General features: G+C 36.5%; 1 protein-coding gene across 2 annotated transcripts in view; it reads right to left on the reverse strand.

Annotated features, from left to right (window-relative positions):
- smc4 (structural maintenance of chromosomes 4) overlaps positions 1 to 21,628 on the reverse strand; it is a 110,362-nt gene extending 88,734 nt beyond the window's left edge. Inside the window, exons 1-6 of one of the 2 annotated variants that reach the window (XM_061973234.2) lie at positions 21,461 to 21,628; positions 19,250 to 19,308; positions 18,889 to 19,035; positions 18,188 to 18,369; positions 11,318 to 11,509; positions 8,067 to 8,243 (exon numbers count right to left, since the gene is read on the reverse strand). In XM_061973234.2, the coding sequence (XP_061829218.1) occupies positions 8,067 to 8,243; positions 11,318 to 11,509; positions 18,188 to 18,369; positions 18,889 to 19,024 (687 nt within the window). In that variant the 5' untranslated portion in view covers positions 19,025 to 19,035; positions 19,250 to 19,308; positions 21,461 to 21,628. The remainder of the gene's footprint in view (positions 1 to 8,066; positions 8,244 to 11,317; positions 11,510 to 18,187; positions 18,370 to 18,888; positions 19,036 to 19,249; positions 19,309 to 21,460) is intronic. The other variant, XM_061973235.2, reaches the window with a different exon arrangement.
- Between the last annotated feature and the right edge of the window lie 6,218 nt (positions 21,629 to 27,846).

The raw sequence follows: 27,846 nt of genomic DNA on the forward strand, positions 1-27,846 counted from the left end.
ACATATCCACATATATATGGTGTATGGTGACATGGACTAAACATATCCACATATATATGGTGTATGGTGACATGGACTAAACATATCCACATATATATGGTGTATGGTGACATGGACTAAACATATCCACATATATATGGTGTATGGTGACATGGACTAAACATATCCACATATATATGGTGTATGGTGACATGGACTAAACATATCCACATATATATGGTGTATGGTGACATGGACTAAACATATCCACATATATATGGTGTATCATGACATGGACTAAGCTGAAAAGTCAACCTACACGTAGTGAAAAAAATAATGTGTACTAAGAAAAAAATCCTCTTGATCACATCTTCCTTTTAAGTATAAAAATAAAAAATAAGTTTGCAGAGGAGAAAAATCCCCCCCCCCAATGTCATCGTGCTCTGGCCAGTGCAGAAAATAGACGGCTTCACTTTAGTCAGAGGCTTGCAAAAGTGACCTTGGAGAAAGAGCCTAATCCTCTTCCAACATGCAGTCACAAAGGGTGAAATGTCACAGACAAGAGGTGAAAATATAACCATCCTGAGCACACACTCCCACAAGACACTTGTAAGCAACCAGCAAACCACAGTTAAGAATACACACTGAATGTTCACCAGAAACTACCCACAGCAAAAAACTGTTACCATTTTTAATCCCACCGACATTATTTTCCAAAACACCATTTTGGTGCGACTCTGACATGACCCATCACACTGCAAAAAGTGAAATGTAAGTAAGATGAAATATGTCAAATAAGAGTGATATTTGCTTATTTTCTGTCTGATAAGATAATTCTTCTCACTAAGCAGATTTTATGTTAGAGTGTTTTACTTGTTTTAAGGGTTTTGGTCCTAAATGATCTCAGTAAGATATTACAGCTTGTTGCTGAGATGTGATGACCTATATTGAGTAAAACATGCTTGAAACTAGAATATCAAGTGTTGCACTGCAAAAAGTCAGTGTTCAGGAACAAGAAAAAAAAATACAAAAATGAGGGGTATTTTATTTGAACTAAGCAAGATTATCTGCCAATAGAACAAGAAAATTTGGCTTGTCAAGACTTTCCAAAACAAGTCAAATTAGCTAACTTCAATGTAAATAATGATTGTAAATAATGTAAATAATTCAATGTATATACTCTCATGATTAACTTGTGTGATGACTAAGGCTGAAACGACGCGTCGACGTAGTCGACGTCATCGGTTACGTAAATACGTCGACGCCGTTTTTGTGCGTCGGCGCGTCGCATATTTACGTCACACTACTTTACTGTCATGGCGGAGCGCAAAGCAGACGATGCGAGCGAGGGGAAAAAAGCACGCCAAGTCGTCAAAAGTGTGGGAGTATTTCAATAAACGGCCTAATAATGTTGTTGTATGCACACTGTGTCGAGCGGAAATGACCTATCATAGCAGCACAACGGCTATGAACGAACATTTTAAAAGAAAACCCCCGACAGCGTTCTTGCCATCACCATCAACAAGTCAATCGTCCGCGTGCGTATACGTTGTCATCATTACACAAAAACATGAATGTGTCATTTGTATCTGCGTTGTAAATTCATAAACTAAAGCACCGTTTCGCTCTGAGAGGCGCGTTTGACGTGCCTGTTCAGTGTTTACAAAGACGCGCTCCTCTTTAACGCTGTGGAGAGGCGGCGGCGGCGAGCGAGCGGCGAGGCGGGGCGCGCCGGGAGCGACACCGCAATCGTGCCCAGGTGCGCGATCCGCGCAGTTGGAAGAGAAAAGACTTTGTGTAAAATTAAAAGATTGTAAACCTGGCAAAGCCGTCTGGCGTTCAGTCTGTCGGTCCTGAAAGAACCCCACGGCACAAGACGTGTCACAAACGCTAACGTTAATTAGTTGTGCAAATACCTTTTACAACATTAACAGTTACATATACTATGTACAAACGAACAATTAACTTTCACTTTAATCATACTAACATTGTTGTGTTATTAAGCAAAATAAGCAATACTTTTACTTTTGTTGAAATGTTTACACTGTACACTTTTTTGTATTGGATGTTTAGCTTTATTTTTGCACATTTTAGCAAATAAGCAATACTTTTACTTTTGTTGAAATGTTTACACTTGTTACAGAATATTTCCGTTTTGCACTTTTTTGTATTGGATGTTTATCTTTATTTTTGCACATTTTAAAGCAAAATAAGCAATACTTTTACTTTTGAAATGCTTATACTATTCCAGAATATAAAGATTTGCACTGGATGTTTACTTTTATATTTGCACATTAAAAAGCAAATAAGCTACTTTTAATTTTGTTAAATGTTAAAAGTTTTAAATGTTTACATTGTTACAGAATATTTTGTCATGTTGTTGTCAATGTTGACTGAGTGGCCATACTTTTTTTTTTGTAAATAAAAGCCATGCCTTTTGAAAAAACTGGCCTACATTTATTTTTCCCTCTTCATTTTAAATAAAAAAAAAAAAATCGGTAAAAGGAAAAATAATCTATAGATTAATCGAAAAAATAATCTATAGATTAACCGATTAATCGAAAAAATAATCTATAGATTAATTGATATAAAAAATAATCGTTAGCTGCAGCCCTAGTGATGACTGTATTATGATGGTAGTATATATTTGTACCATGAATTGATTAACAAGTTGAAAAACTTATTGGGGTGTTACCATTTAGTGGTCAATTGTACGGAATATGTACTGTACTGTGCAATCTACTAATAAAAGTTTCAATCAATCAAAATGAACCCAAAAATACCCTAAAATAAGTATATTCTCACTAATAACAAGTGCACTTTTCTTGGTAGAAAAAAAAAAAAGACATTTTTTCTCAATATGTTGAAAATATTCTTAAATATATTTTTTATTTCATGCTTGAAGTAAGAAATGATGACTTTGAAAAAGTAGTTTTATACTTGTGAGTGTTGATGACACAGCTTTGCAACACTTGATATAAATGATATAAACACATTTAGCTGTAAAAACCTGCTGTACAATATACACTGCAAAAAGTCAGTGTTCAAAAACAAGGAAAAAAAATACAAAAATGAGGGGTATTTTACTTGAACTAAGCAAAATTATTTTCCAATAGAACAAGAACATTTGGCTTGTCAAGACTTTCTAAAACAAGTAAAATTAGCTAACCTCAATGAACCCCAGAATAGCTTAAAATAAGTATATTCTCACTAATAACAAGTGCACTTTTCTTGGTGGAAAATGAGACCTTTTTTCTCAATATGTTGAAAAATATTCGTAAATATATTTTTTATTTCATGCTTGAAATAAGAAATGATGACTTTAAAAAAGTAGTTTTATACTTGTGAGTGTTGATGACACAGCTTTGCACACTGCAAAAAGTGAAGTCTAAGTAAGATGAAACATGTCAAATAAGGGTGATATTTGCTTATTTTCTGTCTGATAAGATCATTCTTCTCACTAAGCAGATTTTATGTTAGAGTGTTTTACTTGTTTTAAGTGTTTTGGTCCTAAATGATCTCAGTAAGATATTACAGCTTGTTGCTGAGATGTGATGACCTATATTGAGTAAAACATGCTTGAAACTAGAATATCAAGTGTTGTGTCATCAACACTCACAAGTATAAAACTACTTTTTTAATTTCTTATTTCAAGCATGAAATAAAAAAATCATGACTTTGACACAATTGTGTCTCATAATTAAAACAGATGACAGCCAAATGGACTTTGCTGTTTTATTTTCAATGAAACAATAGAAAATACGTACTCATATAGTAGTGCACTTGTTATTAGTGAGAATATACTTATTTTAAGCTATTTTGGGGTTCATTGAGGTTAGCTAATTTTACTTGTTTTAGAAAGTCTTGACAAGACAAAATTTTCTTGTTCTATTGGCAGATAATTTTGCTTAGTTCAAATAAAATACCCCTCATTTTTGTATTTTTTTTCTTGTTTCTGAACACTGACTTTTTGCAGTGCATGCACTGCAAAAACTGAAATCTAAGTAAGATTAAATATGTCAAATATGGGTGATATTTGCTTATTTTCTGTCTGATAAGATAATTCTTCTCACTAAGCAGATTTTATGTTAGAGTGTTTTACTTGTTTTAAGTGTTTTGGTCCTAAATGATCTCAGTAAGATATTACAGCTTGTTGCTGAGATGTGATGACCTATATTGAGTAAAACATGCTTGAAACTAGAATATCAACTGTTGTGTCATCAACACTCACAAGTATAAAACTACTTTTTTTAAGTAATCATTTCTTATTTCAAGCATGAAAAAAAATGATGATGGCGAGCGCATTTTATGTCAAAATAATGGCACTAGCATTTACTTCATTTAAGAATATTTTTCAACGTATTGAGCAAAAAGGTCTTTTTTTCTACCAAGAAAAGTGCACTTGTTATTAGTGAGAATATACTTATTTTAAAAGGTATTTTGGGGTTCATTGAGGTTAGCTAATTTTACTTGTTTTAGAAAGTCTTGACAAGCCGAATTTTCTTGTTCTGCTGGGAGATAATTTTGCTTAGTTCAAATAAAATACCCCTCATTTTTGTATTTTTTTTCTTGTTTCTGAACACTGACTTTTTGCAGTGTGTGCACTGCAAAAAGTGAAATGTAAGTGAGATGAAACATGTCAAATAAGAGTGATATTTGCTTATTTTATGTCTGATAAGATCATTCTTCTCACTAAGCAGGTTTTATGTTAGAGTGTTTTACTTGTTTTAAGTGTTTTGGTCCTAAATGATCTCAGTAAGATATTACAGCTTGTTGCTGAGATGTGATGACCTATATTGAGTAAAACATGCTTGAAACTAGAATATCAAGTGTTGCAAAGCTGTGTCATCAACACTCACAAGTATAAAACTACTTTTTTTAAAGTCATAATTTCTTATTTCAAGCATGAAAAAAAATCATGACTTTGACACAATTGTGTCTCATAATTAAAACAGATGACAGCCAAATGGACTTTGCTGTTTTATTTTCAATGAAACAATAGAAAATATGTACTCATATAGTAGTGCATTTCTTATTAGTGAGAATATACCGGTACTTATTTTAAGGTATTTTGGGGTTCATTGAGGTTAGCTAATTTTACTTGTTTTGGAAAGTCTTGACAAGCCAAATTTTCTTGTTCTATTGGCAGATAATTTTGCTTAGTTCAAATAAAATACCCCTCATTTTTGTATTTTTTTTTTCTTGTTTCTGAACACTGACTTTTTGCAGTGCATGCACTGCAAAAAGTGAAATGTAAGTAAGATGAAATATGTCAAATAAGGGTGATATTTGCTTATTTTCTGTCTGATAAGATCATTCTTCTCACTAAGCAGATTTTATGTTAGAGTGTTTTACTTGTTTTAAGCGTTTTGGTCCTAAATGATCTCAGTAAGATATTACAGATGTGATGACCTATATTGAGTAAAACATGCTTGAAACTAGAATATCAAGTGTTGCAAAGCTGTGTCATCAACACTCACAAGTATAAAACTACTTTTTTAATTTCTTATTTCAAGCATGAAAAAAAAATCATGACTTTGACACAATTGTGTCTCATAATTAAAACAGATGACAGCCAAATGGACTTTTCTGTTTTATTTTCAATGAAACAATAGAAAATACGTACTCATATAGTAGTGCACTTGTTATTAGTGAGAATATACTTATTTTAAGGTATTTTGGGGTTCATTGAGGTTAGCTAATTTTACTTGTTTTGGAAAGTCTTGACAAGCCAAATTTTCTTGTTCTATTGGCAGATAATTTTGCTTAGTTCAAATAAAATACCCCTCATTTTTGCATTTTTTTTCTTGTTTCTGAACACTGACTTTTTGCAGTGCGTGCACTGCAAAAAGTAAAATGTAAGTAAGATGAAATATGTCAAATAAGGGTGATATTTGCTTATTTTCTGTCTGATAAGATAATTCTTCTCACTAAGCAGATTTTATGTTAGAGTGTTTTACTTGTTTTAAGTGTTTTGGTCCTAAATGATCTCAGTAAGATATTACAGATGTGATGACCTATATTGAGTAAAACATGCTTGAAACTAGAATATCAACTGTTGTGTCATCAACACTCACAAGTATAAAACTACTTTTTTAAAGTCATCATTTCTTATTTCAAGCATGAAAAAAAAAAAGATGGTGGCGAGCGCATATTATGTCAAGATAATACTTCATTTAAGAATATTTTTCAACGTATTGAGCAAAAAGGTCTCTTTTTTTTCTACCAAGAAAAGTGCACTTGTTATTACCGTATTTTCCGCACTATAAGGCGCACCTAAAAACCACAAATTTTCTCAAAAGCTGACAGTGCGCCTTATAACCCGGTGCGCTTTATATATGGATTAATATTAAGATTCATTTTCATAAAGTTTCGGTCTCGCAACTACGGTAAACAGCCGCCATCTTTTTTCCCCGTAGAAGAGGAAGCGCTTCTTCTTCTACGCAAGCAACCACCAAGGTAAGCACCCGCCCCCATAGAACAGGAAGCACTTCTTCTTCTACTGTAAGCAACCACCCGCCCGCGTAGAAGAAGAAGAAGCGCGCGGATATTACGTTTCATTTCCTTTGTGTGTTTACATCTGTAAAGACCACAAAATGGCTCCTACTAAGCGACAGGTTTCCGGTTCATGAAAAGACGCAATCTCTCCATCCGCACACGGATTACTATTTCACAGCAACTGCCTAAAGACTTTCAAGAAAAGCTGGCTACTTTCCGTGCATATTGTAAAAACAAGATAGCTGAAAAAAAGATCCGGCCAGAGAACATTATCAACATGGACGAGGTTCCACTGACTTTTGATATTCCTGTGAACCGCACTGTGGATACAACGGGAGCACGTACGGTGAATATTCGCACCACAGGGAATGAGAAGTCGTCCTTCACTGTGGTTCTAGCTTGCCATGCTAATGGCCAGAAACTTCCACCCATGGTGATATTCAAAAGGAAGACCTTGCCAAAAGAGACCTTTCCAGCCGGCGTCATCATAAAAGCTAACTCGAAGGGATGGATGAAGAAAAGATGAGCGAGTGGTTAAGGTAAGTTTACGCGAAGAGGCCTGGTGGCTTTTTTCACGCAGCTCCGTCCATGTTGATATACGACTCCGTGCGCGCCCACATCACGCTGGTTTTTAATATATTATTAAAGTTTGACTGACCTATCTGACTGTTTTTTTGACATTCCTTTAGCGCAGTTAGATGCGGCTTACAACACGGGGCGGCTTATAGGTGGACAAAGTTTTGAAATATGCCGTTCATTGAAGGCGCGGCTTATAACCCAGGGCGCCTTATGGTGCGGAAAATACGGTAGTGAGAATATATTTATTTTAAGGTATTTTGGGGTTCATTGAGGTTAGCTAATTTTATTTGTTTTGGAAAGTCTTGACAAGCCAAATTTTCTTGTTCTGCTGGGAGATAATTTTGCTTAGTTCAAATAAAATACTCATAATTTTTGTGTGTTTTTTTCTTGTTTTTGAACACTGACTTTTTGCAGTGTGAGCCTTCAGTTAATCAGTAATAATGCTTAAGTCAGACATGTAAAACACATTTAGAGCTGTGAGAGTGTTGCCATTATTTCAAAGTCCCAGCAAAAATTCGAATGAAGAAAATAATAATTATTACAAAAAAAGGCAAAATGATGACCTATACCTAAAGTTTACTGTTAAGTCATAAAAAAGTAATACAGATGGAGAGTTAGATCCAGCCACACTGAAGCAGCACTGCTAATACTGGCTGTCTTCAATCACACCAATATTTACGTGCTGCTAAAGCGTGACAGGTACACTCGGAAGGAAGAGGGAGAAAATGGTCCGTTTTTAATTAACAGGAAACTCATCACAGAAAAACTATATATTGCTTGCATTTCCTTAAAATTCTAAAGCAGCAAAAAACGGTTTGCACTTTGTCTACATAGTATCAAACCATGATGCGCTGCTATAGCACTATAAGGGCACCACATAGCCTTCATCGGAGAAGGCATGACATTAGAAACATGCAATAAAACTTTGAAGTGAATGTCAATGGAAGGACAAGAAAAAGCCGAAAATCACAGCATGAATTTAAAAAAAGTGAAATAAATCCTTAAGTTACCTGAAGGATGAGAAATCTGTTGTGGTCCAAGTCAATGCCGTGACTTCGAAGCAAAGCCCCGACCTCTTTGAATGTGGCTTTCTTGCCATTAATATAGTAGGCTGAAGTGTTGTCTTTGTTGGCCGTCCTGGAAACGTAGAACTTGCTGTTGGGGATGACTTCGTAGTCATCTCCTTCCTGACTCGGAGTGGGTGGGGGGAGGGGAGGGGTGGAAGACACAGCCGTTTAGGGCACAGGCACTTTAGGAGGGAACCAAGCACAGCTCCACATATCAAAGAGTGCACTGTTGTGGTCGTGAACTATGCACTTTAAGTGCACTCAATTAAAAAGATTCACACCCTCAATAAAAATGGTAAATGGGTTATACTTGTATAGCGCTTTTCTACATGTACTGTAAATGTATTTATATTATTCACATGTGAATAATGCTGTATAATAGACTGTATTTATATTATTCACATGTGAATAATGCTGTATAATAGACTGTATTCATATTATTCACATATGAATACTGCTGTATAATAGACTGTATTTATATTATTCACATGTGAATAATGCTGTATAATAGACTGTATTTATATTATTCACATGTGAATACTGCTGTATAATAGACTGTATTTATATTATTCACATGTGAATAATGCTGTATAATAGACTGTATTTATATTATTCACATGTGAATAATGCTGTATAATAGACTGTATTTATGTTATTCACATGTGAATAATGCTGTATAATAGACTGTATTTATATTATTCACATGTGAATACTGCTGTATAATAGACTGTATTTATATTATTCACATGTGAATAATGCTGTATAATAGACTGTATTTATGTTATTCACATGTGAATAATGCTGTATAACAGACTGTACTTACCGTATGTTATTCACATGTGAATAATGCTGTATAATAGCCTCTATTTATATTATTCACATGTGAATAATGCTGTATAATAGACTGTATTCATATTATTCACATGTGAATACTGCTGTATAATAGACTGTATTTATGTTATTCACATGTGAATAATGCTGTATAATAGACTGTATTTATATTATTCACATGTGAATAACGCTGTATAATAGACTATTTATATTAGTCACATGTGAATACTGCTGTATAATAGACTGTATTTATGTTATTCACATGTGAATAATGCTGTATAATAGACTACTTATGTTATTCACACGTGAATAATGCTGTATAATAGACTGTATTTATATTATTCACATGTGAATAATGCTGTATAATACTGTATTTATATTATTCACATGTGAATACTGCTGTATAATAGACTGTATTTATATTATTCACATGTGAATAATGCTGTATAATAGACTGTATTCATATTATTCACATATGAATACTGCTGTATAATAGACTGTATTTATATTATTCACATGTGAATAATGCTGTATAATAGATTGTATTTATGTTATTCACATGTGAATAATGCTGTATAATACAGTATTTATATTATTCACATGTGAATAATGCTGTATAATAGACTGTATTTATATTATTCACATGTGAATAATGCTGTATAGTAGACTGTACTTATGTTATTCACATGTGAATAATGCTGTATAATAGACTGTACTTATGTTATTCACATGTGAATAATGCTGTATAATACACTATTTATATTATTCACATGTGAATAATGCTGTATAATAGACTGTACTTATGTTATTCACATGTGAATAATGCTGTATAATACAGTATTTATATTATTCACATGTGAATGATGCTGTATAATAGACTGTATTTATGTTATTCACATGTGAATAATGCTGTATAATAGACTGTATTTATGTTATTCACATGTGAATAATGCTGTATAATAGATTGTATTTATGTTATTCACATGTGAATGATGCTGTATAATACTGTATTTATGTTATTCACATGTGAATAATGCTGTATAATAGACTGTACTTATGTTATTCACATGTGAATAATGCTGTATAATAGACTGTATTTATATTATTCACATGTGAATGATGCTGTATAATAGACTGTATTTATGTTATTCACATGTGAATAATGCTGTATAATAGACTGTATTTATATTATTCACATGTGAATGATGCTGTATAATACTGTATTTATGTTATTCACATGTGAATAATGCTGTATAATACAGTATTTATATTATTCACATGCGAATGATGCTGTATAGTAAACTGTATTTATGTTATTCACATGTGAATATTGCTGTATAATAGATTGTATTTATGTTATTCACATGTGAATAATGCTGTATAATAGATTATTTATATTATTTACATGTAAAAAAAAATTCCCCCAGGGATCAATAAAGTACTTTCTATTCTATTCTACCTTCAAGGTACTCAAAGCGCTTTGACACTATTTCCACATTCACCCATTCACACACTGATGGCGGGAGCTGCCCTGCAAGGCCCAAACCACGACCCATCAGGAGCAAGGGTGAAGTGTCTGGCTCAAAGACACAACGGACGTGATGAGGTTGGTAAAAAAGTGGGGATTGAACCAGGAACCCTCAAATTGCTGGCACGGCCACTCTCCCAACCTGCACCACGCCGTCCCCAAAAAACAACTCCTTACCATACCCACAATACAACCACAACACCCAGGCTGAAGTGGAATTAAATTAAAATCAATATCACATTATGTGCTGTAATGTTACACCTAAAACAATAAAAAAAAAAAATGTAAGAAGTTTTTATTTGCATAAAGTTTGATTTTAGAGCCAAGTCTTGTGTTGTGTACTCCTGCAATGTTTTAAATTCCTGATTGTGCCATAAAAGGAGAACATTTCCCCATTTAATCAGTTTAATTTTAATCCATTTTAAAGTGATTAAACCGAACTGAATTAGACTGAGGCAAAATTAACATTTAAAAACATCCCAAGCTAAAGACTAATATTACATATATTTATTAAATGTTTTTATTGACTGTATATTATTTTAAAGCAATAGTTATCTTCTAAATACCACACTCACTGTGTTGATAGTTGTGCACTTAAATACAACAAAAAAAGCTAATTGTAGCACAGTATGAAGTGTGTGGAAGTTAAATTTAGCTTTTCTGACATATTTGAGTATGTTCAGTCCATGTAGTGACATTTTTGTAATATTAAAACAATTAAATTAACTACAATTATTAGTTCTAATATTCAATAAAAATGTTTACATTAATATTATTAAAAAACCGGGGCTGCATATTGTGTAATTTGCCAGAGTGTAATTATTGACAGCAATACCTTATCAATAATCTTCTGAAAATGCACCTCCACGGTACAGCTTTGCACATCTTTGTGCTGGTCAGAGCTGTGAATGAGGACTGACAGCTTTTTGGATCGGATCTTTTGAGCTCTGTACCCAAACACAAATAGCATGGAGTCTATCACATTGGACTTGCCACTTCCATTTGGACCAATGATGCAGGAGAAGCGCTGAGGGGAAATAAAGAGTTAAATAAATACATTACCATTAAAGGGAAAACAACCATAGTGCATGCTTGCATACAAAAACAACGTGTGTACAGTACAACAGTGTTTTTCAACCACTGTGCCGCGGCAGTGAGATACAGTCTGGTGTGCCGTGGGAGATTATCTAATTTCACCTATTTGGGGTAAAAATATTTTTTGCAAAGCAGTAATTATAATCTGCAAATGATGTGTTGTTGTTGAGTGTCGGTGCTGTCTACAGCTCGGCAGAGTAACCGTGTAATACTCTTCCATATCAGTAGGTGGCAGCAGGTAGCTAATTGCTTTGTAGATGTTGGAAACAGCGGGAGGCAGTGTGCAGGTAAAAAGGTGTCTAATGCTTAAACCAAAAATAAACAAAAAGGTGAGTGTCCCTAAGAAAAGGCATTGAAGCTTAGGGAAGGCTATGCAGAACGAAACTAAAACTGAACTGGCTACAAAGTAAACAAAAACAGAATGCTGGACGACAGCAAAGACTTACTGTGGAGTAGGGATGTCCCGATCCGATATTTGGATCGGATGCCGATATTTGCCAAAAATTGCGTATCGGCAAGGCATGGGAAAATGCCGATCCAGATCCAGTTTAAAAAAAAACTCCGGTCCGTGTTTTCCAACGCACCGATTTAAATAATCCATTCCACTTTTCTGCTGCTCCGTAATTTCCGTTCCGCTTTTTCCAGCACACCTTCAACACATCCACACGTCTGTGGAATCTCACGCAGTTGCTTTTAGCTGCTGGCATTACACGACAGGCTCTTCTCACTCTTTCCTGTGTCTCCCTCTCACAGACAGACAAGCGCACCTTCTTACACACGTCACATACTGTCACGTCATACGTCACATACGTATACGTCCTCTCCCAGCAGATAGGTAGCAGCATGGCTCACGTTAGCTGTGATGCTAGCGCAGCCGTGCGAGCAACGCTCCCTCTAAGGTGCTCGCATACCAAACTCTTTTGGCTGTCTTTTTGACACTTACATCCGGCGCCCCCCTCCACACCCTGGATTATAAACAGTGTAAATAATTCAATGTGATTATCTTGTGTGATGACTGTATTATGATGATAGTATATATCTGATAGTATATATCTGTATCATGAATCAATTTAAGTGGACCCCGACTTAAACAAGTTGAAAAACTTATTGGGGTGTTACCATTTAGTGGTCAATTGTACGGAATATGTACTTCACTGTGCAACCTACTAATAAAAGTCTCAATCAATCAATCAAAACACATAGAATCATCATACTGCTGTGATTATATGCATCAAGTGTTCATTCAAGGCTAAGGCAAAATATCCACATATATATTGTGTATCACAATATGGCAATATTAAAAAAAGGCCATATCCCCCAGCCCTAGTTCAATGATGCCATTTCTGTTTGTCATGTATCATTTTGTCTATTTTGTGTTTATCCTTGAATAAACAGGTCAGTTTCTTGTTACCAACCATTGTGTATTATTCAAACTCCCCTAATTCAGCTGGCTAGTTGTTATCAAGAGTACTAAAACCCTTTTCAACATGATTCTGACAACTAAGTAGGCTAAATAACTTTAAACTTTAATACATGCTCGGATAGGCCAGTATCGGTATCGGTCAGTATCGGTATCGGATCGGAAATGCAAAAACAATATCGGTATCGGATCGGAAGTGCAAAAACCTGGATCGGGACATCCCTACTGTGGAGCAAAGACAATGACATCCGAACATGACATGACAATCGACAATGTCCCCACAAAGAAGGATAAAAACAACTGAAATATTCTTGATTGCTAAAACAAAGTCGATGCGGGAAATATCGCTCAAAAGGAAGACATGAAACTGCAACAGGAAAATACCAAGAAAAAGACACCAAAATAGGAGAACTAAAATGCTACACACAGGAAAACAGCAAAAAACTCCAAATAAGTCATGGCGTGATGTGACAGGTGGTGACAGTACACCTACTTTGAGACAAGAGCTATAGTGAGTGATGCATGCTTGGTTACCGTATTTTCCGCACTATAAGGCGCACCTAAAAACCACACATTTTCTCAAAAGCTGACAGTGCGCATTATAACCCGGTGCGCTTTATATATGGATAAATATTAAGATTCATTTTCATAAAGTTTCGGTCTCGCAACTACGGTAAACAGCCGCCATCTTTTTTCCCGGTAGAACAGGAAGCGCTTCTTCTTCTACGCAAGCAACCGCCAAGGTAAGCACCCGCCCCCATAGAACAGGAAGCGCTTCTTCTTCTACTGTAAGCAACCACCCGCCCGCGTAGAAGAAGAAAAAGCGCGCGGATATTATCATTTCCTTTGTGTGTTTACATCTGTAAAGACCACAAAATGGCTCCTACAAAGCGACAGGAATCCGGTTCATGAAAAGACGCAATCTCTCCATCCGCACACGGATTACTATTTCACAGCAACTGATATTCCTGTGAACCGCACTGTGGATACAACGGGAGCACGTACGGTGAATATTCGCACCACAGGGAATGAGAAGTCATCCTTCACTGTGGTTCTAGCTTGCCATGCTAATGGCCAGAAACTTCCACCCATGGTGATATTCAAAAGGAAGACCTTGCCAAAAGAGACCTTTCCAGCCGGCGTCATCATAAAAGCTAACTCGAAGGGATGGATGAAGAAAAGATGAGCGAGTGGTTAAGGTAAGTTTAAGTTTACGCGAAGAGGCCGGGTGGCTTTTTTCACGCAGCTCCGTCCATGTTGATATACGACTCCATGCACGCCCACATCACGCTGGTTTTAATATATTATTAAAGTTTGACTGACCTATTTGACTGTTTTTTTGACATTCCTTTAGCGCAGTTAGATGCGGCTTACAACACGGGGCGGCTTATAGGTGGACAAAGTTTTGAAATATGCCGTTCATTGAAGGCGCGGCTTATAACCCAGGGCGCCTTATGGTGCGGAAAATACGGTATGCTTTAAAGTCATATCCAACAATTGCAACAACGACTTTTTACTGTCAACTTGAATTTCGTTTTTTTAATGATTTCTGCTGGTGGTGTGCCTCTGGATTTTTTTAATCGCAAAAAAATGTGCCTGGGCTCAAAAAAAGGTTGAAAAACACTGCAGTGTAATAACGTGGGTGTAGTTTAAGGCTGAAACGACGCGTCGACGTAGTCGACGTCATCGGTTACGTAAATACGTCGACGCCGTTTTTGTGCGTCGGCGCGTCGCATATCTACGTCACACTACTGTCATGGCGGAGCGCAAAGCAGACGATGCGAGCGAGGGGAAAAAAGCACGCCAAAAGTCGTCAAAAGTGTGGGAGTATTTCAATAAACGGCCTAATAATGTTGTTGTATGCACACTGTGTCGAGCGGAAATGGCCTATCATAGCAGCACAACGGCTATGAACGAACATTTGAAAAGAAAACCCCCGACAGCGTTCTTGCCATCACCATCAACAAGTCAATCGTCCGCGTGCGTATACGTTGTCATTATTACACAAAAACATGAATGTGTCATTTGTATCTGCGTTGTAAATTCATAAACTAAAGCACCGTTTCGCTCTGAGAGGCGCGTTTGGCGTGCCTGTTCAGTGTTTACAAAGACGCGCTCCTCTTTAACGCTGTGGAGAGGCGGCGGCGGCGAGCGAGCGGCGAGGCGGGGCGCGCCGGGAGCGACGCCGCAATCGTGCCCAGGTGCGCGATCCGCGCAGTTGGAAGAGAAAAGACTGTGTAAAATTAAAAGATTGTAAACCTGGCAAAGCCGTCTGGCGTTCAGTCTGTCGGTCCTGAAAGAACCCCACGGCACAAGACGTGTCACAAACGCTAACGTTAATTAGTTGTGCAAATACCTTTTACAACATTAACAGTTACATATACTATGTACAAACCAACAATTAACTTTCACTTTAATCATACTATCATTGTTGTGTTATTAAGCAAAATAAGCAATACTTTTACTTTTGTTGAAATGTTTACACTGTACACTTTTTTGTATTGGATGTTTAGCTTTATTTTTGCACATTGTAGCAAATAAGCAATACTTTTACTTTTGTTGAAATGTTTACACTTGTTACAGAATATTTCCGTTTTGCACTTTTTTGTATTGGATGTTTATCTTTATTTTTGCACATTTTAAAGCAAAATAAGCAATACTTTTACTTTTGAAATGCTTATACTATTCCAGAATATTAAGATTTGCACTGGATGTTTACTTTTATATTTGCACATTAAAAAGCAAATAAGCTACTTTTAATTTTGTTAAATGTTAAAAGTTTTAAATGTTTACATTGTTACAGAATATTTTGTCATGTGTTGTCAATGTTGACTGAGTGGCCATACTTTTTTTTTTGTAAATAAAAGCCATGCCTTTTGAAAAAACTGACCTACTTTTTTTTTTTTCCTCTTCATTTTAAATAAAAAAAATAATCGGTAAAAGGAAAAATAATCTATAGATTAATCGAAAAAAATAATCTATAGATTAACCGATTAATCGAAAAAATAATCTATAGATTAATCGATAGAAAAATAATCGTTAGCTGCAGCCCTAGTCCCCACAAAGAAGGATAAAAACAACTGAAATATTCTTGATTGCTAAAACAAAATCCATGTGGGAAATATCGCTCAAAAGGAAGACATGAAACTGCAACAGGAAAATACCAAGAAAAAGACACCAAAATAGGAGAACTAAAATGCTACACACAGGAAAACAGCAAAAAACTCCAAATAAGTCACGGCGTGATGTGACAGGTGGCGACAGTACACCTACTTTGAGACAAGAGCTATAGTGAGTGATGCATGCTTGGTTATGCTTTAAAGTCATATCCAACAATTGCAACAACGACTTTTTACTGTCAACTTGAATTTAGTTTTTTTTAATGATTTCTGCCGGTGGTGTGCCTCTGGATTTTTTTTAATCGCAAAAAATGTGCCTGGGCTCAAAAAAAGGTTGAAAAACACTGCAGTGTAATAACGTGGGTGTAGTTTAAGGCTGAAACGACGCGTCGACGTAGTCGACGTCATCGGTTACGTAAATACGTCGACGCCGTTTTTGTGCGTCGACGTAGTCGACGTCATCGGTTACGTAAATACGTCGACGCCGTTTTTGTGCGTCGGCGCGTCGCATATCTACGTCACACTACTGTCATGGCGGAGCGCAAAGCAGACGATGCGAGCGAGGGGAAAAAAGCACGCCAAAAGTCGTCAAAAGTGTGGGAGTATTTCAATAAACGGCCTAATAATGTTGTTGTATGCGCACTGTGTCGAGCGGAAATGGCCTATCATAGCAGCACAACGGCTATGAACGAACATTTGAAAAGAAAACCCCCGACAGCGTTCTTGCCATCACCATCAACAAGTCAATCGTCCGCGTGCGTATACGTTGTCATTATTACACAAAAACATGAATGTGTCATTTGTATCTGCGTTGTAAATTCATAAACTAAAGCACGGTTTCGCTCTGAGAGGCGCGTTTGGCGTGCCTGTTCAGTGTTTACAAAGACACGCTCCTCTTTAACGCTGTGGAGAGGCGGCGGCGGCGAGCGAGCGGCGAGGCGGGGCGCGCCGGGAGCGACGCCGCAATCGTGCCCAGGTGCGCGATCCGCGCAGTTGGAAGAGAAAAGACTTTGTGTAAAATTAAAAGATTGTAAACCTGGCAAAGCCGTCTGGCGTTCAGTCTGTCGGTCCTGAAAGAACCCCACGGCACAAGACGTGTCACAAACGCTAACGTTAATTAGTTGTGCAAATACCTTTTACAACATTAACAGTTACATATACTATGTACAAACCAACAATTAACTTTCACTTTAATCATACTATCATTGTTGTGTTATTAAGCAAAATAAGCAATACTTTTACTTTTGTTGAAATGTTTACACTGTACACTTTTTTGTATTGGATGTTTAGCTTTATTCTTGCACATTTTAGCAAATAAGCAATACTTTTACTTTTGTTGAAATGTTTACACTTGTTACAGAATATTTCCGTTTTGCACTTTTTTGTATTGGATGTTTATCTTTATTTTTGCACATTTTAAAGCAAAATAAGCAATACTTTTACTTTTGAAATGCTTATACTATTCCAGAATATTAAGATTTGCACTGGATGTTTACTTTTATATTTGCACATTAAAAAGCAAATAAGCTACTTTTAATTTTGTTAAATGTTAAAAGTTTTAAATGTTTACATTGTTACAGAATATTTTGTCATGTTGTTGTCAATGTTGACTGAGTGGCCATACTTTTTTTTTGTAAATAAAAGCCATGCCTTTTGAAAAAACTGGCCTACATTTATTTTTTCCTCTTCATTTTAAATTAAAAAAAAATCGGTAAAAGGAAAAATAATCTATAGATTAATCGAAAAAATAATCTATAGATTAACCGATTAATCGAAAAAATAATCTATAGATTAATCGATAGAAAAATAATCGTTAGCTGCAGCCCTAGTGTAGTTAACATTGTTTTTGGTTTTTTTGGCAAACAAGCTGAAAATCATCAAAACTATTTTCGTCAGCACACATTTAACAAAGTAAAAGTTACAATATATTTTTTTTAAATTGTTCACAAAACAGCAAAATTAAAATTAAATGATGTGGCATCCTTCATTTTGCCAAATCTTAACAGAACACACTCAAATATAAAAAAAAACATGCCATGCAGGGTTGGATTTAAAATATATATATATATACCTTGTGAAAGGGGCCCAGAATCTGCTGGCCCGCATACGACTTAAAGTTGCGGTTGACTAAATGTGTTATCATGAGACGAGGAGCCCCCGGTTCATTGGTCATTGCTGGGGGCGGGGGTGGAGGGATGCTACCGAGAATCTCCTCCAAAGTGCGGCTATCAACCGCCTCCCCGGGAGAAGGACCTGTGGCAACGGGCAAACAAAATTCTATTTTACTTTCACTCGTGTGAGCGTGCGTGTTTTCAGGTGGGGGGGGGGGGGGGGGGGGGGGGGGCTAAGTCAAGTCAGTGGTGGGTGGGGGAGGGGTAGAAAAAAAAAAACACAAAACAAAGTTGGAGACAACAAACCTCAGCTAAAAAAAAAAAATTGCCTTGCAACACATTTCCATACGTTTAAGTCTTGCATTTATAGGATGACAATATTGAAGAAAAGAAGCAGTGTAATAATACAGCCATTAAAAAATGGCATTAAAGTAAAACTACTAGCCGGTGTCATCACTATGCAAACATAATACTACTTTGTTTGTAGACGTTCTGGAAAGTGCAGTCGACGCCTTAAAAATACCACGTTTATTGATTACAACTAGAAGTACTACTACAACAACAGAGACAAAAGCAGATATTTTAACAAGATTTAAGTTGAAAAAAGGGAAAGGATTGAAAAGAAACGTAAGACAGCAGAAAACAAGCCTTTGTTACTTGCCAGTTGTCGATGGTGCCTCCTCCTTTTGGCCGTTGCTTCCTCGGGGGGGCACATCCAGCTCGTCCTCGGAGTCAGCCACTTTTCCTCCTCCTGACTTGGGGGCGGCGGTGGAGCTCTTTGCACTTTTAGATGGCATGCTTTCAAAATCTGAAGAGAAGGTGGGTGTGTGTGCGTGTGTGTGTGGTGGTAGAAAAAAAAAACGAAAGAGGAATAATGGTGAGTGGGGGGTTTGAGCCTGTCAATTTTAAATGTTTCTTGTTATGATTGAATCAAATTCGAATTGACGGCGCACGTTGAGACATGACAATAAAGTTGCCATTTCCTTACAATTACAATTAGTAATGTTACTTGTGTGATCTACCTCAGGGGGTGTCAACTCCTTTTAGATCGGGGGGCCAATCTACTCCCAAGTGGTAAAATCTGAAAAATAAAGACAACTTCAGGTTGTTTTCTTTTGTTTAAAAATAGAAACGAGCACATTCTGAAAATGTACAAGTCATAATTTTGTTGGGGTATTTTTTATTTTACACTTACATGATGCGGTTAATAGTGTTCTATCTTTATTTGTACTTTATGAATAAATGATGTGATTCAGCACCGCAGTTCGCTCATAATAGACAATAAACATTTTGGGTTTTTTTAATTAACACTTTTTTTTGTTGTCATTCAAATTTGAACTTTACAGTACAGATAAGAACGTAATTTTGTTGCATTAGCTCATGGTAGTGCAGGATAAAAAAATCAATAAGGTGCAGACATAAATAAATAAATTACTGTACAGATAAATATATTGCACTTTTGCATATGTTTATCTGTACAGTAATCTATTTATCTATATCTGCACCTTATTGATTTTTTTTTATCCTGCACTAACATGAGCTAATGCAGTGGTTCTCAACCTTTTTTCAGTGATGTATACCCCTGTGAATTTTTTTTTAATTCAGAGCAAGGCATTTTTGGTTGAAAAAAAAGAGATAAAGAAGTAAAATACAGCACTATGTCACCAGTTTCTGATTTATTAAATTGTATAACAGTGCAAAAATATTGCTCATTTGTAGTGGTCTTTTTTTTAACTATTTGGGAAAAAAAAGATAGGTTTTTATTTATATTAATAAAAGGATTTTTGAATTGTTGCTATTTTTTTTAGAATATTAAAAAAAAATCTCACGTACCCCTTTGGTATACCTTCAAGTACCCCCATTTGAGAACCACTGAGCTAATGCAACAAAATAACCCCAACGTTAATTTTCAATCTATCAAGATAAAAAAAAATAATAATGTCCAAATCAAATTACAGAATGTTATTTATGTAGTTTGATCATTTTCATCATGTGTTTTTGTTTTTTTTTGCATATCATAGCATCATCTACAAAGATACAAATAATCGCTATTGCAACAATGTTGGTGTTAATTTTCAATCTATCAAGATACAAAAAATAATGTCAAAATCAAATCCCAGATTGTTATTTTATGTAGTTTGCGCATTTTCCTCGACTGGTGAACTAACATGTGTTTTTTTTTTTTTTTGCATATCATAGCATCATCTACAAAGATACAAATAATCGCTATTGCAACAATGTTGGTGTTAATTTTCAATCTATCAAGATACAACAAATAATGTCAAAATCAAATTCCAGAATGTTATTTTACGTAGTTTGCGCATTTTCCTCGACTGGTGCACTAACATCATGTTTGTTTTTTTTGCATATCATAGCATCATCTACAAAGATACAAATAATCGCTATTGCAACAATGTTGGTGTTAATTTTCAATCTATCAAGATACAACAAATAATGTCAAAATCAAATTCCAGATTATTTTATGTAGTTTGCGCATTTTCCTCGACTGGTGCACTAACATCATGTGGTTTATTTTATTTTTATGCAATTATTTTAATTGCTATCGCATCATTTAGAACAATGGTTTCTTTTGGCTTATTTTTATACTTAGCGAACTCATCCGGCGGGGCCGGATAAAAACTGTTCGCGGACCTGATCCGGCCCGCGGGCCGTACATTTGACACCCCTTATCTAGATATCATACTAGCATTTAATATTCCCTTTTTTTGTTTGCATTTGTAAAAGTTAAGCCATTTGTGACGTTGTAAATATCTTAAAATGACACATTCGCTTGTCAAATGTGTCACACAAGCGAGCCCTCACGCGAAACGTTATGTTTAATGTTAATAGTTCAAATGCGTTGTACAATAATCGAAGTTGTGGGTGGAAAAAAAAAAGCGTTTAGCAAAAGTTATAAAATGTTGCTTTGGCGTTAATTACGCTATAAAATAATGCCGCAAAGTTAACTTTTAAATATGCATTCAACGCAACGACGTAAATTAACATGAGTCAACACTGAGAACGGCAAAGTTGTTTTGAAAAAAATAGGCGCAAAAAAAAAAAAAAAAAGTTGCATGTTGTACTATTGTTTACTTCGTGTTTTAACCAAAGTGTATAAAAGTAAACTCGAATAAAAAAAAATATTCGCTTTGAATTAACGCGAACGGCATTCCAGCAAATAGACGCAACCCGTCCATTGCGTTACTCCACTGGCCGCCGAATTCTTCGTGTACCTTTTAAGCTTTAGTCCCTTCTTTTGCTCAAAAATATCCCTTCGCGAATAAAAAAAAATAAAATAGCGCCGAATCGGGAAGATCCTGCGAGTATAATCCAGCACAAAGTCACTCCTGGTAAAAAAAAAAGTCCGACTTGTAAATGGCGCCTAAAGTGAGCCGTGGAAGCAGATTCGTTATAAAGTGACGTCACAAAGTGACGTAAGGCACCACGTGGTTCAAAGAGCGGTGGGAGGGGGAACAAAATTCAAAAAAAGGGGACGAAGCCAACTCGGCTTGTAGTCCGCAAACCGTCACCATTTGAGCATTTCTTTCCAACCTGTGCACATTTTAATGTGTTCATGTCATATTGTATTAGTTTTTATTCATGTTGATATCGTCAGATTCAAATCTTAATGGTGCTTTCTACACATGAAACGCTTCCTTTGCAAACGTCAACGCCTACTAGTGCATAGTATTGTATTTACTTTTGTACTCTAAGTTTAAATCTGTCATTAAAACATACAGATATGACGATTTTTTTAAATATATATTGTTTTAATAACATTTTTTTTTCATTTGATACAGAAATCATAATACAGGTACTGAGAAAACAGACACTTTTTTTTGACTGAGAGTCCAGTCCATAGTGGATCTAACATAATAGTGTGAGAGTCCAGTCCATAGTGGATCTAACATAATAGTGTGAGAGTCCAGTCCATAGTGGATCTAACATAATAGTGTGAGAGTCCAGTCCATAGTGGATCTAACATAATATTGTGAGAGTCCAGTCCATAGTGGATCCAACATAATAGTGTGAGAGTCCAGTCCATAGTGGATCTAACATAATAGTGTGAGAGTCCAGTCCATAGTGGATTTAACATAATAGTGAGAGTCCAGTCCAAAGTGGATCTAACATAATAGTGTGAGAGTCCAGTCCATAGTGGATCTAACATAATAGTGAGAGTGCAGTCCATAATGGATCTAACATAAGAGTGTGAGAGTCCAGTCCATAGTGGATCTAACATAATAGTGTGAGAGTCCAGTCCATAGTGGATCTAACATAATAGTGAGAGTCCAGTCCATAGTGGATCTAACATAATAGTGTGAGAGTCCAGTCCATAGTGGATCTAACATAATAGTGTGAGAGTCCAGTCCATAGTGGATCTAACATAATAGTGTGAGAGTCCAGTCCATAGTGGATCCAACATAATAGTGTGAGAGTCCAGTCCATAGTGGATCTAACATAATAATATGAGAGTCCAGTCCATAGTGGATCTAACATAATAGTGTGAGAGTCCAGTCCATAGTGGATCTAACATAATAGCGAGAGTCCAGTCCATAGTGGATCTAACATAATAGTGTGAGAGTCCAGTCCATAGTGGATTTAGCATATTAGTGTGAGAGTCCAGTCCATAGTGGATCTAACATAATAGTGTGAGAGTCCAGTCCATAGTGGATCTAACATAATAGTGTGAGAGTCCAGTCCATAGTGGATCTAAAATAATAGTGTGAGAGTCCAGTCCATAGTGGATCTAACATAATAGTGTGAGAGTCCAGTCCATAGTGGATCTAACATAATAGTGAGAGTCCAGTCCATAGTGGATCTAACATAATAGTGTGAGAGTCCAGTCCATAGTGGATCTAACATAATAGATAGAGTGCCGTCCATAATGGATCTAACATAATAGTGTGAGAGTCCAGTCCATAGTGGATCTAACATAATATTGTGAGAGTCCAGTCCATAGTGGATCTAACATAATAGTGTGAGAGTCCAGTCCATAGTGGATCCAACATAATAATGAGAGTCCAGTCCATAGTGGATCTAACATAATAGTGTGAGAGTCCAGTCCATAGTGGATCTAACATAATAGTGTGAGAGTCTAGTCCATAGTGGATCTAACATAATAATATGAGAGTCCAGTCCATAGTGGATCCAACATAATAGTGTGAGAGTCCAGTCGATAGTGGATCTAACATAATATTGTGAGAGTCCAGTCCATAGTGGATCTAACATAATAGTGAGAGTCCAGTCCATAGTGGATCTAACATAATAGTGTGAGAGTCCAGTCCATAGTGGATCTAACATAATAGTGTGAGAGTCCAGTCCATAGTGGATCTAACATAATAGTGTGAGAGTCCAGTCCATAGTGGATCTAACATAATAGTGAGAGTCCAGTCCATAGTGGATCTAACATAATAGTGTGAGAGTCCAGTCCATAGTGGATCTAACATAATAGTGAGAGTCCAGTCCATAGTGGATCTAACATAATAGTGAAAGTCCAGTCCATAGTGGATCTAACATAATAGTGTGAGAGTCCAGTCCATAGTGGATCTAACATAATAGTGTGAGAGTCCAGTCCATAGTGGATCTAACATAATAGTGTGAGAGTCCAGTCCATAGTGGATCTAACATAAAAGTGTGAGAGTCCAGTCCATAGTGGATCTAACATAATAGTGAGAGTCCAGTCCATAGTGGATCTAACATAATAGTGAGAGTCCAGTCCATAGTGGATCTAACATAATAGTGTGAGAGTCCAGTCCATAGTGGATCTAACATAATAGTGAGAGTCCAGTCCATAGTGGATCTAACATAATAGTGTGAGAGTCCAGTCCATAGTGGATCTAACATAATAGTGAGAGTCCAGTCCATAGTGGATCTAACATAATAGTGTGAGAGTCCAGTCCATAGTGGATCTAACATAATAGTGTGAGAGTCCAGTCCATAGTGGATTTAGCATAATAGTGTGAGAGTCCAGTCCATAGTGGATCTAACATAATAGTGTGAGAGTCCAGTCCATAGTGGATCTAACATAATAGTGTGAGAGTCCAGTCCATAGTGGATCCAACATAATAGTGTGAGAGTCCAGTCCATAGTGGATCTAACATAATAGTGTGAGAGTCCAGTCCATAGTGGATCTAACATAATAGTGTGAGAGTCCAGTCCATAGTGGATCTAACATAATAGTGTGAGAGTCCAGTCCATAGTGGATCTAACATAATAGTGAGAGTCCAGTCCATAGTGGATCTAACATAATAGTGTGAGAGTCCAGTTCATAGTGGATCTAACATAATAGTGTGAGAGTCCAGTCCATAGTGGATCTAACATAATAGTGAGAGTCCAGTCCATAGTGGATCTAACATAATATTGTGAGAGTCCAGTCCATAGTGGATCTAACATAATAGTGTGAGAGTCCAGTTCATAGTGGATCTAACATAACAGTGAGAGAGTCCAGTGACTGGACTCTCTCACTGTTATGTTAGATCCACTATGGACTGGACTCCAGTCCATAGTGGATCTAACATAATAGTGTGAGAGTCCAGTCCATAGTGGATCCAACATAATAGTGAGAGTTCAGTCCATAGTGGATCTAACATAATAGTGAGAGTCCAGTCCATAGTGGATCCAACATAATAATGAGAGTCCAGTCCATAGTGGATCTAACATAATAGTGTGAGAGTCCAGTCCATAGTGGATCTAACATAATAGTGTGAGAGTCCAGTCCATAGTGGATCTAACATAATAGTGAGAGTGCAGTCCATAATGGATCTAACATAATAGTGTGAGAGTCCAGTCCATAGTGGATCTAACATAATAGTGTGAGAGTCCAGTCCATAGTGGATCTAACATAATAGTGTGAGAGTCCAGTCCATAGTGGATCTAACATAATAGTGTGAGAGTCCAGTCCATAGTGGATCTAACATAATAGTGTGAGAGTCCAGTCCATAGTGGATCGAACATAATAGTGTGAGAGTCCAGTCCATAGTGGATCTAACATAAAAGTGAGAGTCCAGTCCATAGTGGATACAACATATTGTGAGAGTCCAGTCCATAGTGGATCTAACATAATAGTGTGAGAGTCCAGTCCATAGTGGATCTAACATAATAGTGTGAGAGTCCAGTCCATAGTGGATCTAACATAATAGTGTGAGAGTCCAGTCCATAGTGGATCTAACATAATAATATGAGAGTTCAGTCCATAGTGGATTTAGCTCGATACCGTAGTAGAGCGCAATATATGTATGTGTGGGAAAAAAATCACAAGACTATTTCATCTCTACAGGCCTGTTTCATGAGGGGGTTCCCTCAATCATCAGGAGATTTTAATGGGAGCATTCACATACCATGGTTTATATAGGGCACAGAGTGGGTGGGTACAGGCTGGCGTAGGGGCGTGGTGATTGGCTCATGTGTTACCTAGGAGGTGTTTCCGTCTGTGGCGGCATGCGGTTACAATTTCGCTGCGCTTGTTGAGGGATGACAGGTCTGGACGGTAAATAATAAACAGTTTCTCTTTCAAGCATAGGTTGCATCTTTTATTACCACTATTGTAAGGTGTGCTGGATGCAAGAATTTGCCATGTTATTGAATATTCAACATTATTGTCTTTGAGGTCCCAAATGTGTTTGCTGAGTTCTGTGGTATTCCGCAGGTTTTGGTTCCTGAAAGAAGCCTTGTGGTTGTTCCATCTGGTTTTGAATTCTCCCTCGGTTAATCCTACATATGTGTCGGATGTGTTAATGTCTGTTAAATTGCGTGTTACCTTAGATTGGTAGACAACTGATGTTTGTAAGCACCCCCCGTTGAGAGGGCAATCAGGTTTCTTTCGGCAGTTGCAGTCTTTGTTGGTTTTGGAGTCGCTCTGTCCGGGGGCCGACGGCTCATTTGCAATTGTTTTGTTGTGGTTTGAGATGATTTGTCGTATATTGTTCATACAGCTGTAGCTCAATTTAATGTTGTTCTTGTTGAATACTTTTCTTAGGATGTTGTCTTTGGGAAAGTGTTTGTCAATTAGATTGAGGAATTTGTGTCCAATGTTAGTTGAGACGTTTTTGCTGTATGGGGGGTTGTACCAGATGATGTCGTTTCGTTTTCTGTTCTTTTTTAGTTGGTTTCCTGGCGTGGGTTCATAGGTGAGGGTGAAATTGTATCCGCTTTCATCAAGGGCTTTTTGGTACGGGGGGGTTGCTTGGTCAAATTCAGCTTTGCTAGATGACAGCATCGATAGCCTTTTATTAATTCCGGTAGGTATTCTTTTCGTGGTGGTGGGTGGGTGGTTGCTGTCATGGTGCACGTATTGGAGTGTTGTGTTGGGTTTCGTGAATGGTTGGTAGCTGTTATTCCTCATATATATATATATATATATATATATATATATATATATATATATATATATATATATATATATATATATATATATATATATATGTACTTATGTATATATCCTGAAAATATGCAAACAAAACTGTGTTTAGATAATTGATACTTCAAACTTGCATAAATAAATCTTAATGAATATAACATAACTTGGCTTCTGAGAGTTTCAAAATGTAATGAATAAAATGCTAAAGTTGTTGATAAACAAGCAATTATTTTAATAATTAAATATGGTCATTTTAAATGAATTATTATGATAATTTAAAATTAAATTAATTATTTCAAATATATTTATTTTAATGTATAATTCTATGACTGGATGTAATAAGGAGTCAGAAAAAATACAAATAAAAATACAATTAATTTTGATGTTTTAAGCAAAATATAGTCAAAATGTATTTAGTTTTTTGTTTGTTTTTTATTAATAAATATATTTATTTTTAGGTAAGATAAACATAATAATACAATTTATCTCTAGTCTGGAGGATTTAGTTCTTGTCACCCTGTTGTCCTCCCGTCGTGAAAAAAGGCTGTCCTCACTCAGGTCCGCATGGAGCTGGAGGGGGCGTGGCCTCCAGCCTCGGCTGAAAATCGGGAGATTTTCGGGAGAATATTTGTCCCGGGAGGTTTTCGGGAGAGGCGCTGAATTTCGGGAGTCTCCAGGAAAATTCGGGAGGGTTGGCAAGTATGCCTTTATTTAAAATATTAAACATTTACATATAATCAAATAAATAATAATAATCAAAACAAGTACTGAAACAGTACAAAAACAGTTGAAAACAGCCCCAACTCAATAAAGCAACTAAAGAAGAATGCAAATATATATATATCGGCAACCCGTGCAATTGTTGCCGACCCGCGGGTCGGCAACCCGCGGCTCCGGAGCCGCATGCGGCTCTTTGGTCACTCTGATGCGGCTCGGCAGCTTACTTGCCGACCTCCCGATTTTCCCGGGAGACTTCCGGATTTCAATGCCTCTCGCGGAAAACTCCCGGGATTAATATTCTCCGATTTTCACCCTTACAGTTATAATAAGGGCGTGTCATGATGGTACAGCATTTGGCACCCTCTACAAGCTGCATTAACAGCGTGCCAGTCCAACTCCTTGTTATGCAGTATGTGTCTTCCGCTTGCACAAATACGTGACAGCAAGGCATACTTGGTCAACAGCCACACAGGTTACACTGACGGTGACCATATAAAACAACTTTAACACTCTTACTAATAATGCGCCACACTTTGAACCAAA

This window comes from Nerophis lumbriciformis, linkage group LG17, assembly GCF_033978685.3.
Source record: "Nerophis lumbriciformis linkage group LG17, RoL_Nlum_v2.1, whole genome shotgun sequence".
Taxonomy (NCBI): domain Eukaryota; kingdom Metazoa; phylum Chordata; class Actinopteri; order Syngnathiformes; family Syngnathidae; genus Nerophis; species Nerophis lumbriciformis.